The sequence below is a fragment of the Diceros bicornis genome, chromosome 6 (assembly GCF_020826845.1).
Source record: "Diceros bicornis minor isolate mBicDic1 chromosome 6, mDicBic1.mat.cur, whole genome shotgun sequence".
In the NCBI taxonomy this organism is placed as follows: domain Eukaryota; kingdom Metazoa; phylum Chordata; class Mammalia; order Perissodactyla; family Rhinocerotidae; genus Diceros; species Diceros bicornis.
In genome coordinates, this window is record NC_080745.1 from 37867045 (window position 1) to 37879347 (window position 12303).

The window sequence follows — 12303 nt, forward strand, 5'->3', positions numbered from 1 at the left end:
TAGTAACTTTTGTTTCTTTAAAGTCTGTTTTATCTGATGTTAATAGAGCTACACCTGCTTTTATATATTTTCTTTCCCATTCATTTACCTGGTGTATATATTTTTCTTGTTCCTTTACTATGTGTTTCTGTATGTTTTAGATGAATCTCACATAAACAGCATTAAGTTAGATTTTTAAGTCCAGTCTGGTTGCCTTTTAAGTGGACCATTTTGTCAGTTTATATTTTTTTATAATTGCTAATATATTTAAGTTTAAACCTGCCATCATATTTTGTACTGTATGTGCCACCTATTTGGTTTCATTTTCTCCCTTTTTTGCCTTTCTTTGGGTTGATAATTTTTTAAGTGAGTTTAATTCCTTCCACTTATTTGGAAGTTATATCCTCTTTTTTTAGTTGTTACTCTAGAAATAACAACATTTATCCTTAATTTATATTGATAAATACCTTTCCCATTTTTCCAGGCAATATAAGGACCTCCATTTACCTTTCCTAGGTTTTCATTCTCTCTTTTTTTTGGTGAGGAAGATTGGCTCTTGAGCTAATATCTGTTACCAATCTTCCTCTTTTTGCTTGAGGAAGACCAGCCCTGAGCTAACATCTGTGCCAGTCTTCCTCCATTTTGTATGTGGGTTGCTGTCATAGCATGGCTTGATCAGTGGTGTAGGTCTGCACCTGGGATCCAAACCCATGAACCTGGGCCACTGAAGTGGAGGGTGCCAAACTTAACCACTACACCCCTGAACCAGCCCCTCTCTCTCTATTTTTATTTTATTTTATTTTATTTTATATTTTTATTTTATTTTACTATTATTATTATTATTTTTTTGAGGAAGATCAGCCCTGAGCTAACATCCATGCCAATCCTCCTCTTTTTGCTGAGGAAGACCGGCCCTGAGCTAACATCTATTGCCAATCCTGCTCCTTTTTTTTCCCTTTTTTCTCCCCAAAGCCCCAGTAGATAGTTGTATGTCGTAGTTGCACATCCTTCTAGTTGCTGTATGTGGGATGCCGCCTCAGCATGGCCAGACAAGCGGTGCGTCGGTGTGCCCCCGGGATCCGAACCCAGGCTGCCAGTAGCGGAGCGCGTGTACTCCACCGTCACGGGGCTGGCCCCCCCTCTCTATTTTTAAACTGCACAAGAACATTGCTTCATATAGTTGGTGTATCTTTAGAAATGCCTATGTGTATTTATTCTACTATGCCATTTTATATAAGAGTCATAAGCATCCATGGATTTTGGTATCCTCAGGGGTGCCTGGAACCAGTCCCCTGCAGATGCCGAGGGACAACCATATATTTACTACCTTTTTTTGCTCTTGATATTTTCCAGTTAGTATCATTTTCCTTTTGTCTGACCACCCTCTGGAATTTTCCTTGATTAGACCTGCAGGTGACAGACTCTTGTGTGTATCTAAAAATGTCTTTAGTTCACCTTCATTCTTGAATGATATTGTTGGTTATAGAATTCTAGCTTGGTAGTTAACTTTTAGCACTTTGAAGATAACACTCTACTGTTTTTTGGCTTTGGTTGTTGTTGAGAAGTCAGCTGTTAGTTAGTATGTTACTCCTTTGAAGGTAATCTGTCTCTGTTTTTATCTCTCTTCAGTTTTGATTTTGTTTGTCAGAATACAGATTTCTTCATTATTGGGATTCTTGAATCTGTGGAATAATATCTTTGATCGGTTATGGGAAATTCTAAGCTGTTGTCTCTTTAAATATAGCTTCTCCTTTCTTCATGGGATTGTGATTGGATTTGTATTAAATCTTCTCACTCCACCCTATAGCCTTAATCTTTATTTTCCGAATTTTTGTCCCTCTTTGCTGCCTTCTTGATTGTTTTTATGATTTATATTTCAATTCACTAATTCTTGTGCTATATCTATTTTTTGTTGAACGCTTCCTTCAAGACCTTAATTTTGGTTATTGTGGTTTTTTAGTTCTAGTATTTCTCGTTGGTCCTTTTTAAAATCTGAAAAAAAAATTTCTCTAATGTTTCCAATTGTCAGTTTTCAAGCTTGGCTTTTATTTCTTGGACATTGAACCACTATTAAACTTAGTTCTAGATTCTTGTGTTTGATAATTCCAATATCTGAAATCTTTAGGGAATCTTTTTTTTTTTTTTTTGTGAGGAAGATTGGCCCTGAGCTAACGTCTGCCAATCCTCCTCTTTTTGCTGAGGAAGACTGGCCCTGGGCTAACATCCATGCCTATCTTCCTCCACTCTATATGGGATGCCGCCACAGCATGGCTTGACAAGCGGTGCGTCGGTGCATGCCCGGGATCCTAACTGGTGAACCCTGGGCCGCCACAGCAGAGCGCGCGCACTTAACCGCTTGTGCCACCAGACTGGCCCCTAGGGAATCTATTTTTATAGTTTCTTCTTTCTGCTACATTTTGTTCATGGTGACCTGTTTCTTTGTATGCCCAGTTTTGTGTGCCTGATCATGTTTTTGAAAAATTATTTATGGGAATGATTTGATAAAGCCTTCCTATCCTTTTCCCATATATGAATCACAATCTATTATAAAAGGTAAATAAAAGCTCAACATATAAATGAGCAGGGGTGCTTACTATTAAAGTCTTGTTTATACTGTTAAAATTATACATATATACATATATTCCCCAAAATTTAGAGTTCATCTTTTTGTATTTATCACTTTGTGCATAATTTGTTAAACTATAAAGCAATATTTTTAGACAATTTTTTCAGGTGAAATATTTCATCAGTCCCTTGTGAAATATCACAGATTGTTTAATGTTATCCAACTTTGTAATTCTTAACAGATAAAATGTGCATGATTTGAATGGTTATTCTTAGCTTTGTAAACTCAGTTTTTTTCCAGCAATTTTATTTATTTAACTGTTGGATTGGGGGAGAAATTTTAGTTATATATTGATTGAGATGTAAGGACTTACCTGCAGAGAGAATGTAGGTAGGTATCTGGTATTTCAACCAGTTTGATTTCCAGGTAGTTAGTACTGTAAGAACTATGTGTTATTTCCTTATTGAATAATTGTCAAAAACCTCCTCAAGGAAGCAGCCGAGGAACACTAGAAATGTGAATCCATCAAGGAGTTGATCGAAAAGCAAAAGGTTCAAATTCTAGTGGTTCAATATCATGGTGTTTTTGAGCTATTATATCAAGTCTAGAGCCTAAGATAGTTATGTTTGTTCAGTGGCTCTCAACTCCGACTTCATGCTATAATCCTTTAGAGAGTTTTTAGAAATATATATTGTTGCCTAGGCTTACCCCTAGGAGATTTTCAGTATTCTGCCGGGGTTAAGAACCACTGCTTTAGTAGACTGGTTTGAGGAGGAGTTTAACGAACTAGTATTGCAGTAATTTTTAGACTATTGATATGTTCCTTTGAGGTGTCACAGTGAGTGCTTCCTGAAGGAGGCTGACTGGGCAATGTTAAACCCTTCTTCAGCCAGAGCAGTTTGTCTGTTTTATGTGCTAGGATTCCATTTAACATTTCCTTTATTAAAAGAGTATCCTTATTAAGAAAATTTTGATTGACCTTGGCTCATCTGGTTCTGAGGTAAGGTGGTTGTTAGATTCTACGTAGTTTTCCAGTAATATGAAAGACTAGATGACTTGAAAACCCTTTTGAATCAAAACGCCTTTTAAATAACATAGATTCGTTTGCCGGAAAGTAAAGGGGAGTCCACAGGGCAAAAACAAATATGAAAACCACAGCTTTGAACTGACTCTGGAGCTTCCCTGAAAGAATTTGCCAATCTAGGTAATGTATTAATTAGCTTATACTGTAAAACAAACCACCTGAAAACTTAGTGGCTTAAAACAATTATTTATTTAGCCAATAATTCTGTGGTTCAGTAATTTGGGCTGGGCTTAGCTGAGCAGTTCTCATCTTAGCTGGACTCAGTGATCAGCTGATAATCTGGCTAGGAGCTGGGTAGTCTCAGATAACCTTAGCTAGGACAGCTTGTCTCTGCTTCAGATTGCTCCAGATTGTATGTCAGACTTCAACTGTTAACCTTGATGCTAACTGTTATTCTCCTGATGGTAGAGCAGGGTTCCTAAAAAGAAAGGAGAAAGAGTACAAAGCCACTTGTGAGGCATAGGCTCAGATCTGATACACTGTCACTTCTGCTGCATTCTGTTGTTCAAGGCAAGTCACAGGTCAGAGCCCATATTTAAGACATGGAGAAACAGATTTCTCGTCTTGGTGGGAACAGCTACAAAAGTCATAGTGTAAGGATAATGGATATAGGAAAAGGAATAATTTTGGCCCTTTTTATAAACAATATTCCACAGATGGCAAAGGGGTTTGGGACAGATGAGACCTAAGAACTTAGAGAAGCAGTAATGAGGCTTGAGAAACCATCTCCTCCCAATAAAACCACCTCATGGAAAGACTTCACAATGAAATATTCCCTTGCTAGCATAAGGAGACTTGTCTGTCCTTGGCCTAGTTTCTGGTTTGGATCTCCCTTGAGAATTTGTTACCACAGAGCTATCAAAGGGCCTAAGGTAGGTTTGGGGCTTGTTGGAGTACTCCTGGGTTGGTGTATATATTGTGTTTCATAACATATAAAGGGTTTTAAATGAAATAACAGGCTGGCAGATTTGAAAAAAAGAACTTCTGGAAATGAGATAAAAACATAGTCATTGAAATTTAAAATTCAGTGTATAGGAGCCAGCCCGGTGATGTAGCAGTTAAGTTTGCCTGCTCTGCTACGGCGGCCCGGGGTTTGCCCATTTGGATCCTGGGCGCGGACCTACACACTGCTCATCAAGCCTTGCTGAGGCAGCATCTCACATAGAACAACTAGAAGAATGTACAACTATGACCTAGAACTATCTACTGGGTCTTTAGGGAGAAAAAAGGATTAAAAAATAAAGGAGGAAGATTGGCAACAGATGTTAGCTCAGGGCCAGTGTTCCTCAAAAAAAAAAAGAATGCACTCTTCTCTCCTCATTACTACTCCCTATTTCTCACCCCTGCTTTTAAAAAAAATTCAATGTGTAGTTAAAACAGCAGATTGTATACACTACTAAAGAGAAAAGTAATGATGTGAAAAATAGATCCAGGGAAATTGCTCACGAGGGGCATGGATATAAAAGAGAGGTTAAGAAACTGGTAGGATATATTAGGAAGGTACAACGTTTGTCTAATACTATCAAGAAGAGAATTGAATAAATGGGAAAGAGATAATGTTTGCAGAAATAATGCTTAAGAATTTGCCAGACTTGGTTGAAGCCATAAAATCTGAGATGGAGGAACACAAGACCTGAGCTGGATAATCACTTTTAACCCATTCTTAAACATAACAGTAGTGAAACATCAGAGGGAGTTGGATAGGTTTGCTCATTAGTGGGTTTTCTTAGCGTTAGTTCTGCAGTTTCTTAGGTTTGCTTCCACTCTGGTACCTCCAGAGGAGTCTGGGTGTATACCACATATAAGGATCAGTTTCTCGAGAAGAAAGGAAACATTGTTTTATTGTGCATTTGTGTGTGTGTGTGTGTGTGTGTATATATAGATATATATATATGATGTATGTATTGATTGATAAATATATATATCAGTCTTCTGATGAGTACTAGATTACTTGCCCAGTTCTTATCCTAAAGTTTTTGAGTGGTGTCCAAATGGTGGACCCTCGTAGACTATAGCTCTAGGCTAGAACCTGACAGGGAAGGGAGAAGGGGAACTTTCTTGGACAACATAGTTAGATCCTACCTCCAGTGCTGGATCATCTTTTATAAGGGATTCCAGTATAGATCTGGGCCTTTTTAAATTTGGACATTTGTGGAAATTTTCTGGACTTTGCTTACGCAGCCTACCTGTGTGGTACAAAATTCATTCCGTATAGAGTAAGGCTATTAATATTTTATACCAAAAATTCTAGAACTATAATGGTTTTATTAATTTATTTTTGAAGAGAAAGATTATATCAGTTAATGTTGCTATGCTTTTCTAAATGTAAATTGTTTGGAAGTTAACATTAAGTCAGGTTTTCTATTGTTTTACTCTAGGCAGCACACTTCTGCTTTTGTTCCTTCATCAGGACGCATTTATTCTTTTGGACTTGGTGGTAACGGGCAGCTAGGAACTGGTTCAACAAGCAACAGGAAAAGTCCTTTCACTGTCAAAGGAAATTGGTTCCCTTATAGTGGGCAATGTCTACCAGATATTGGTAAGTTCTGTTATATTAAAGCTTTGCTACACAAATTAAAGTTATTAAAATATTTCTCTTAGATGATGAAGTTTTTTACAGTTGAAATGAAAGAATTCCAAGATATATTGTTTAGTGAAAATAGTAAGATAGAGCACAGAGTATATGATTGGTTAGTTTGTTTATATTTGCTTATATATGCATAAGGAAGCTCGAGATAAAGTAATAAAAGTGATTCTAGAGGGTTGAGCATATGGGAACTGGGTGGTGACTACATACCAGAGGGAGGGAGTGTTTTGATTTTTTATTTTTAATTGTGGTAAAATACCCATAACATAAAATTTATTAACCATTTTTAAGTGTATAATTCAGTATTATTAAGTATATTCACATTGTTGTGCAATCATTCTCCAGAACTCTTTTCATCTTGCAAAACTAGAACTCTGTATTCATTAAACAACACCTCTCCATTTGCTCTTCCCACTATATAGCAACCACCATTCTACATTCTGTCTCTGTGAATTTGACTTGATTCTAGTTACTTCATATAAGTAAAATCATATTGTATTTGTCTTTTTGTGACTGGCTAATTTCATAAACTTAGCATAATGTCCTTAAGGTTCAGCAGTGTTGTGTTGTAGCGTGTGTCAGAATTTCTTTCCTTTTTAAGGCTGAATAATATTTTGTTGTATGTACATACCACATTTTGCTTATCCATCTGTTGATGGACAACTGGATTGTTTCCACCTTTTGACTATTGTGAATAATGCTGCTAAAAACATGGGTATACATATATGTCTTTGAGACCCTGCTTTCAGTTCTTTTGGGTATACATGAGACTTTAAAATTGTATAACATTTTCTATTTTTTGAAATTTAAACCATCTGAATATATTACCTATTCAAAAAATTAAAATTTTAAAATTTGCTTTTTATATCCCTACTCCTTTAGCCAAGTATATAATTTATTTATTTTTATTTTCTATTATTCTTTCAATAGATCTGGTTGTTTTTCATTGATATTAATTTACTGCTTAAAGAGTTTGAAATATTCGAATGCTTGTTTCTCATTTACTTCTTTGACATGCTGCAATCAAAACTTGCTTTTTGTTTTAATAGTTCCTTTACCATCCTAAACTTTCCTCAGAATTGTTTTCTTATTTATTTTATCTATATCTGAGTTTTTCTTTGGGATTTTTCTCTGAGTTGTGGGATTTGAGTCTGTTGAGGCTTTATTGAGTGATGAGCATACTATGAAGGTTGACGTTTGAAAAGGTCCATAACATTTTATTATGAATATTCTTGAAGATGCTTTTCAATTTATGTTTTTGATTACTAAAAGGCTGTCTCAGCTATGCTTTTATTTAGCAAAGGTCAGGATATGATGCTATTTTTCCTTGTTTTTGTTTGATTTTGTGTTTAGAAAATGGCTTCATTTTCTTCCAGTTGCTCTTAGATGTGGAACATGCCTTTATTATAGTAGTATTATTCCTTTTCTTATGTCCTTAGCAGCATGTTAGTGTTTCCTTATATCATTTCTTCCGCGAAAGACACCATTAACAACCTAACAAAGAGATTTTATAATTTAAAGCAGCGTGGATATTGTAAGGAATCATATATTTCTGTTTATAAAGTTTAGTCACTTTAGGGATGTACTTTATCACTCTTGAAATTGCATATCTTGGAATTAATTATTTGCATTAAAAAGGGATAGGAGATGGAGTTTCAAAATTAGTCCTTTTGTTACAATTTAGTTTCATCAAAAAATTGTTGGTTGACAGTAGCCAAAAGGTGCAGACAACTCAACTGTCCATCAATAGATGAATGGATGAAAAAGTGCAGTATATACATGTAATCAAATATTAGCCATAAAAAGGAGTGAAATTTTTTTTATTGATGTCATAATAGTTTATAACATTGTGAAATTTCAGTTGTACATTATTGTCAGTCACCATATAAATGAGTCTCTTCACCCCTTGTGCCCACCCCCCAACCCCCTTTCCCCTGGTAACCACCAAACTGTTCTCTCTGTCCATGTGTTAGTTTATTTTCCACATGTGAGTGAAATCATACAGTGTTTGTCTTTGTCTGGCTTATTTCACTTAACATAATACCCTCCAGGTCCACCTATGTTGTTGCAAAAGGGACAATTCTGTCTTTTTTTATGGCCAAGTAGTATTCCACTGTATGTATATACCACATCTTTATCCAGTCGTCATTCGAGGGACACTTGGGTTGCTTCCACTTCTTGGCTATAGTGCATAACGTTGCAATGAACATAGGGGTGCATAAGCCTTTTTGGATTGTTGATTTCAGGTTCTTTGGATAAATACCCAGAAGTGGGATAGCTGGATCATAATGTATTTCTATTTTTAATTTTTTGAGGAATCTCCATACTGTTTTTCCATAGAGGCTGCACCAATTTGCATTCCCACCAGCAGTGAATTAGGGTTTCAGTTTCTCCACAACCTCTCCAACATTTGTTATTTTTTGTGTTGGTGATTATAGCCATTCTCACGGGTGTAAGGTGATATCTTAGTGTGGTTTTGATTTGCATTTTGCTGATGGTTAGTGATATTGATCATCTTTTCATGGGCCTATTGGCCATCTGTATATCTTCTTTGGAAAAATGTCTGTTCATATCCTTTGCCCATTTTTTGATCAGGTTATTTTTGTTGTTCTCGTTGAGTTGTGTGAGTTCTTTATATATTATGGAGATTAACCCCTTGTTGGATATATGATTTGCAAATATTTTCTGCCAGCTGGTGGGTTGTCTTTTCATTTTGATCCTGGTTTCATTTGCCATGCAGAAGCTCTTTAGTCTAAGGAAGTCCCACTTGTTTATTTTTTCTTTTGTTTCCCTTGTCTGAGTAGACATGGAATTCAAAAAGATCCCTTTATGGCTGATGGCGAGTAGTGTGCTACCTATATTTTCCTCCAGGAGTTTTATAGTTTCAGGTCTCACCTTCAGGTCTTTGATCGATTTTGAGTTAATTTTTGTGTATGGTGAAAGAAGATGGTCTATTTTCATTCTTTGCAACTGGCTGTCCAGTTTTCCCAGCACCATTTATTGAAGAGACTTTCCTTTCTCCACTATATGTCCTTAGCTCCTTGTCAAAAATTAGCTGCCCAGAGAAAACTGGACTGTAGTTACCCGGGCAGTGGGGGTGGGGGGTGGGCACAAGGGGTGAAGGGAGTCATATATGGGGTGATGGACAAACAAAAATGTACAACCCAAAATTTCACAATGTTAGAAACCATTAAAACATCAATAAAAAAAAAAAATTAGCTGCCCACAGATATGAGGTTTTATTTCTGATTTTCAATTCTGTTCCATTGATCTGTGTGTCTGTTTTTGCACCAGTACCATGCTGTTTTAATTACTATCACTTTGTAGTATGTTTTAAAGTCGGGGATTGTGATGTCTCCAGCCTTGTTCTTCTTTTTCAGGATTGCTTTAGCTATACGGGATCTTTTGTTGCCCCATATGAATGTTAGTATTCTTTGTTCTATTTCTGTGAAGAATGTCCTTGGGATTCTGATTGGGATTGCATTGAATCTGTAGGTTGCTTTAGGTAGTGTGGGCATTTTAACAATGTTTATTCTTCCAGTCCAAGTGCATGGAATCTATTTCCATTTCTTTATGTCATCATTGATTTCACTCAGTAATGTCTGATAGTTTTCATTGTGTAGGTCTTTGACTTCCTTGGTTAAATTTACTCCTAGATATTTTATTCTTTTTGTTGCAATCGTAAATGGGATTGTCTTCTTGAGTTCTCTTTCTGTTAGTTCGTCGTTGGTATATAGAAATGCAACTTATTTCTGTAAGTTGATTTTGTACCCTGCCACTTGGCTGTAGTTGTTGATTATTTCTAATAGTTTTCCAATGGATTCTTTAGGATTTTCTATATATAAAATCATGTCATCTGCAACAGCGAGAGTTTCACTTCTTCGTTGCCTATTTGGATTCCTTTTATTCCTTTTTCTTGCCTAATGGCTCTAGTCAGAACCTCCAGTACTGTGTTGAATAAGAGTGGTGAGAGTGGGCACCCTTGTCTTGTCCCTGTTTTCAGATGGATGGCTTTCAGTTTTTCCCCATTGAGTATGATATTGCCTATGGGTTTGTCATCTATGGCCTTTATTATGTTAAGGTACTTTCCTTCTATACCCATTTTGTTGAGAGTTTTTGTCATAAATGGATGTTGGATCTTGTCATAAGCCTTCTCTGTGTCTATTGAGATGGTCATGTGGTTTTTATTCCTCGTTTTGTTAATGTGGTGTATCACATTGACTGATTTGCGCATGTTGAACCCTCCTTGTGTCCCTGGTGTAAATCCCACTTGATCATGCATGGCATATGATCTTTTTAATGTATTGCTGTATTTGGTTTGCCAATATTTTGTTGAGGATTTTTGCATCCATGTTCATCAGGGATATCGGTGTGTAGTTTTCCTTCTTAGTATTGTCTTTGCCTGGCTTAGGTATCAGGGTGATGTTGGCCTCATAGAATGTGTTGGGAAGTGTTCCATCTTCCTCTATTTTTAGAATAGTTTGAGAAGGATAAGTATGAAGTCTTCTTTGAATGTTTGGTAAAATTCTCCAGAGAAGCCATCTGGTCCTGGACTTTTATTTTTTGGAAGGCGTTTGATTACTGTTTCAATCTCTTTACTTGTGATTGGTCTATTCAGGTTCTCTATTTCTTCTTGATTCAGTTTTGGGAGGTTGTGTGAGTCTAAGAATTTATCCATTTCTTCTAGATTGTCCAATTTGTTGGCATACAGTTTTTCATAGTATTCTCTTATAATCTTTTGTATTTCTGTAGTATCTGTTGTAATTTCTCCTCTTTCATTTTTAATTTTATTTATTTGAGCCTTCTCTCTTTTGTTCTTGGTGAGTCTGGCTAAGGGTTTGCCAATTTTGTTTATCTTCTCAAAGAACCAACTCTTTGTTTAATTGATCCTTTCTACTGTTTTTTTAATTTCAATTTCATTTATTTCTGCTCTGATTTTTATTATTTCCCTCCTTCTGCTGACTTTAGGCTTTGTTTGTTCTTCTTTTTCTAATTCTGTTAGGAGTAGTTTGACGTTGCTTATTTGGGCTTTTTCTTGTTTGTTAAGGTGGGCCTGTATTGCTATGAGTTTTCCTCTCAGGACCACTTTTGCTGCATCCCATATGAGTTGGTACGTTGTATTTTCATTTTCATTTGTCTCCAGATATGCTTTGATTTCTCCTTTAATTTCGTCAATGATCCATTGGTTGTTTAGTAGCATGTTGTTGAGTCTCCACCACTTTGTCACTTTCCCGGTTTTTTACTTGTAGTTGATTTCTGTCTTCATGGCATTATGGTCAGAAAAGATGCTTGTTATGATTTCAATCTTCTTAAATTTATATAAGCATGCCTTGTTTCCCAACATATGGTCTTGTCTGAGTAGACAAGGGATTCAAAAAGATCCCTCTATGACCCATGTCAAAGAGTGTACTACCTATGTTTTCTTCCAGGAGTTTTATAGTATCAGGTCTTACCTTCAAGTCTTTGATCCATTTTGAGTTAATTTTTGTGTATGGTGAAATAAAATAGTCTACTTTCATTCTTTTACATGTGGCTGTTCAGTTTTCCCAGCACCATTTATTGAAGAGACTCTCCTTTCTCCACTGTGTCTTCTTAGCTCCTTTGTCCAAGATTAGCTGTCTGTAAAGGTGTGGTTTTATTTCTAGGCTTTCATTTCTGCGTGTGTGTATGTGTCTGTTTCTGTACCAGTACCATGCTGTTTTAATTCTTATAGCTTTGTAGTATATTTTGAAGTCAAGGATTGTGATGCCTCTAGCTTTGTTCTTTGTTCTCAGGATTGCTTTAGCTATTGGGGGTCTTTTCTTGCCCCATATGAATTTTAGTATTCTTTGTTCTATTTCTATGAAGAATGTCATTGGGGGGCTGGCTTGGTGGCATAGTGGTTAAGTTTAGCGTGCTCTCCTTCAGCAGCCCGGGTTCACAGGTTCAGATCCCAGGTGTGGACCTACACCACTCATCAAGCCATGCTGTGGTGGGGACCCACATACAAAATAGAGGAAGATTGGCACAGATGTTAGCTCAGGACCGTTCTTCCTCAAGCAAAAAGAGGAAGATTGGCAACAGATGTTAGCTCAGGGCCAGTCTTCT

General features: G+C 36.5%; 1 protein-coding gene across 5 annotated transcripts in view; it reads left to right on the forward strand.

Moving 5' to 3' along the window:
- The window catches only part of HERC4 (HECT and RLD domain containing E3 ubiquitin protein ligase 4), a 151092-nt gene that overhangs the window by 69119 nt on the left and 69670 nt on the right, over positions 1-12303 (forward strand). For all 5 annotated transcript variants that reach the window (XM_058543346.1, XM_058543347.1, XM_058543348.1 and 2 more), the window contains one exon: positions 6008-6168. In XM_058543346.1, coding sequence (XP_058399329.1) covers positions 6008-6168 — 161 coding nt within the window. The remainder of the gene's footprint in view (positions 1-6007; positions 6169-12303) is intronic.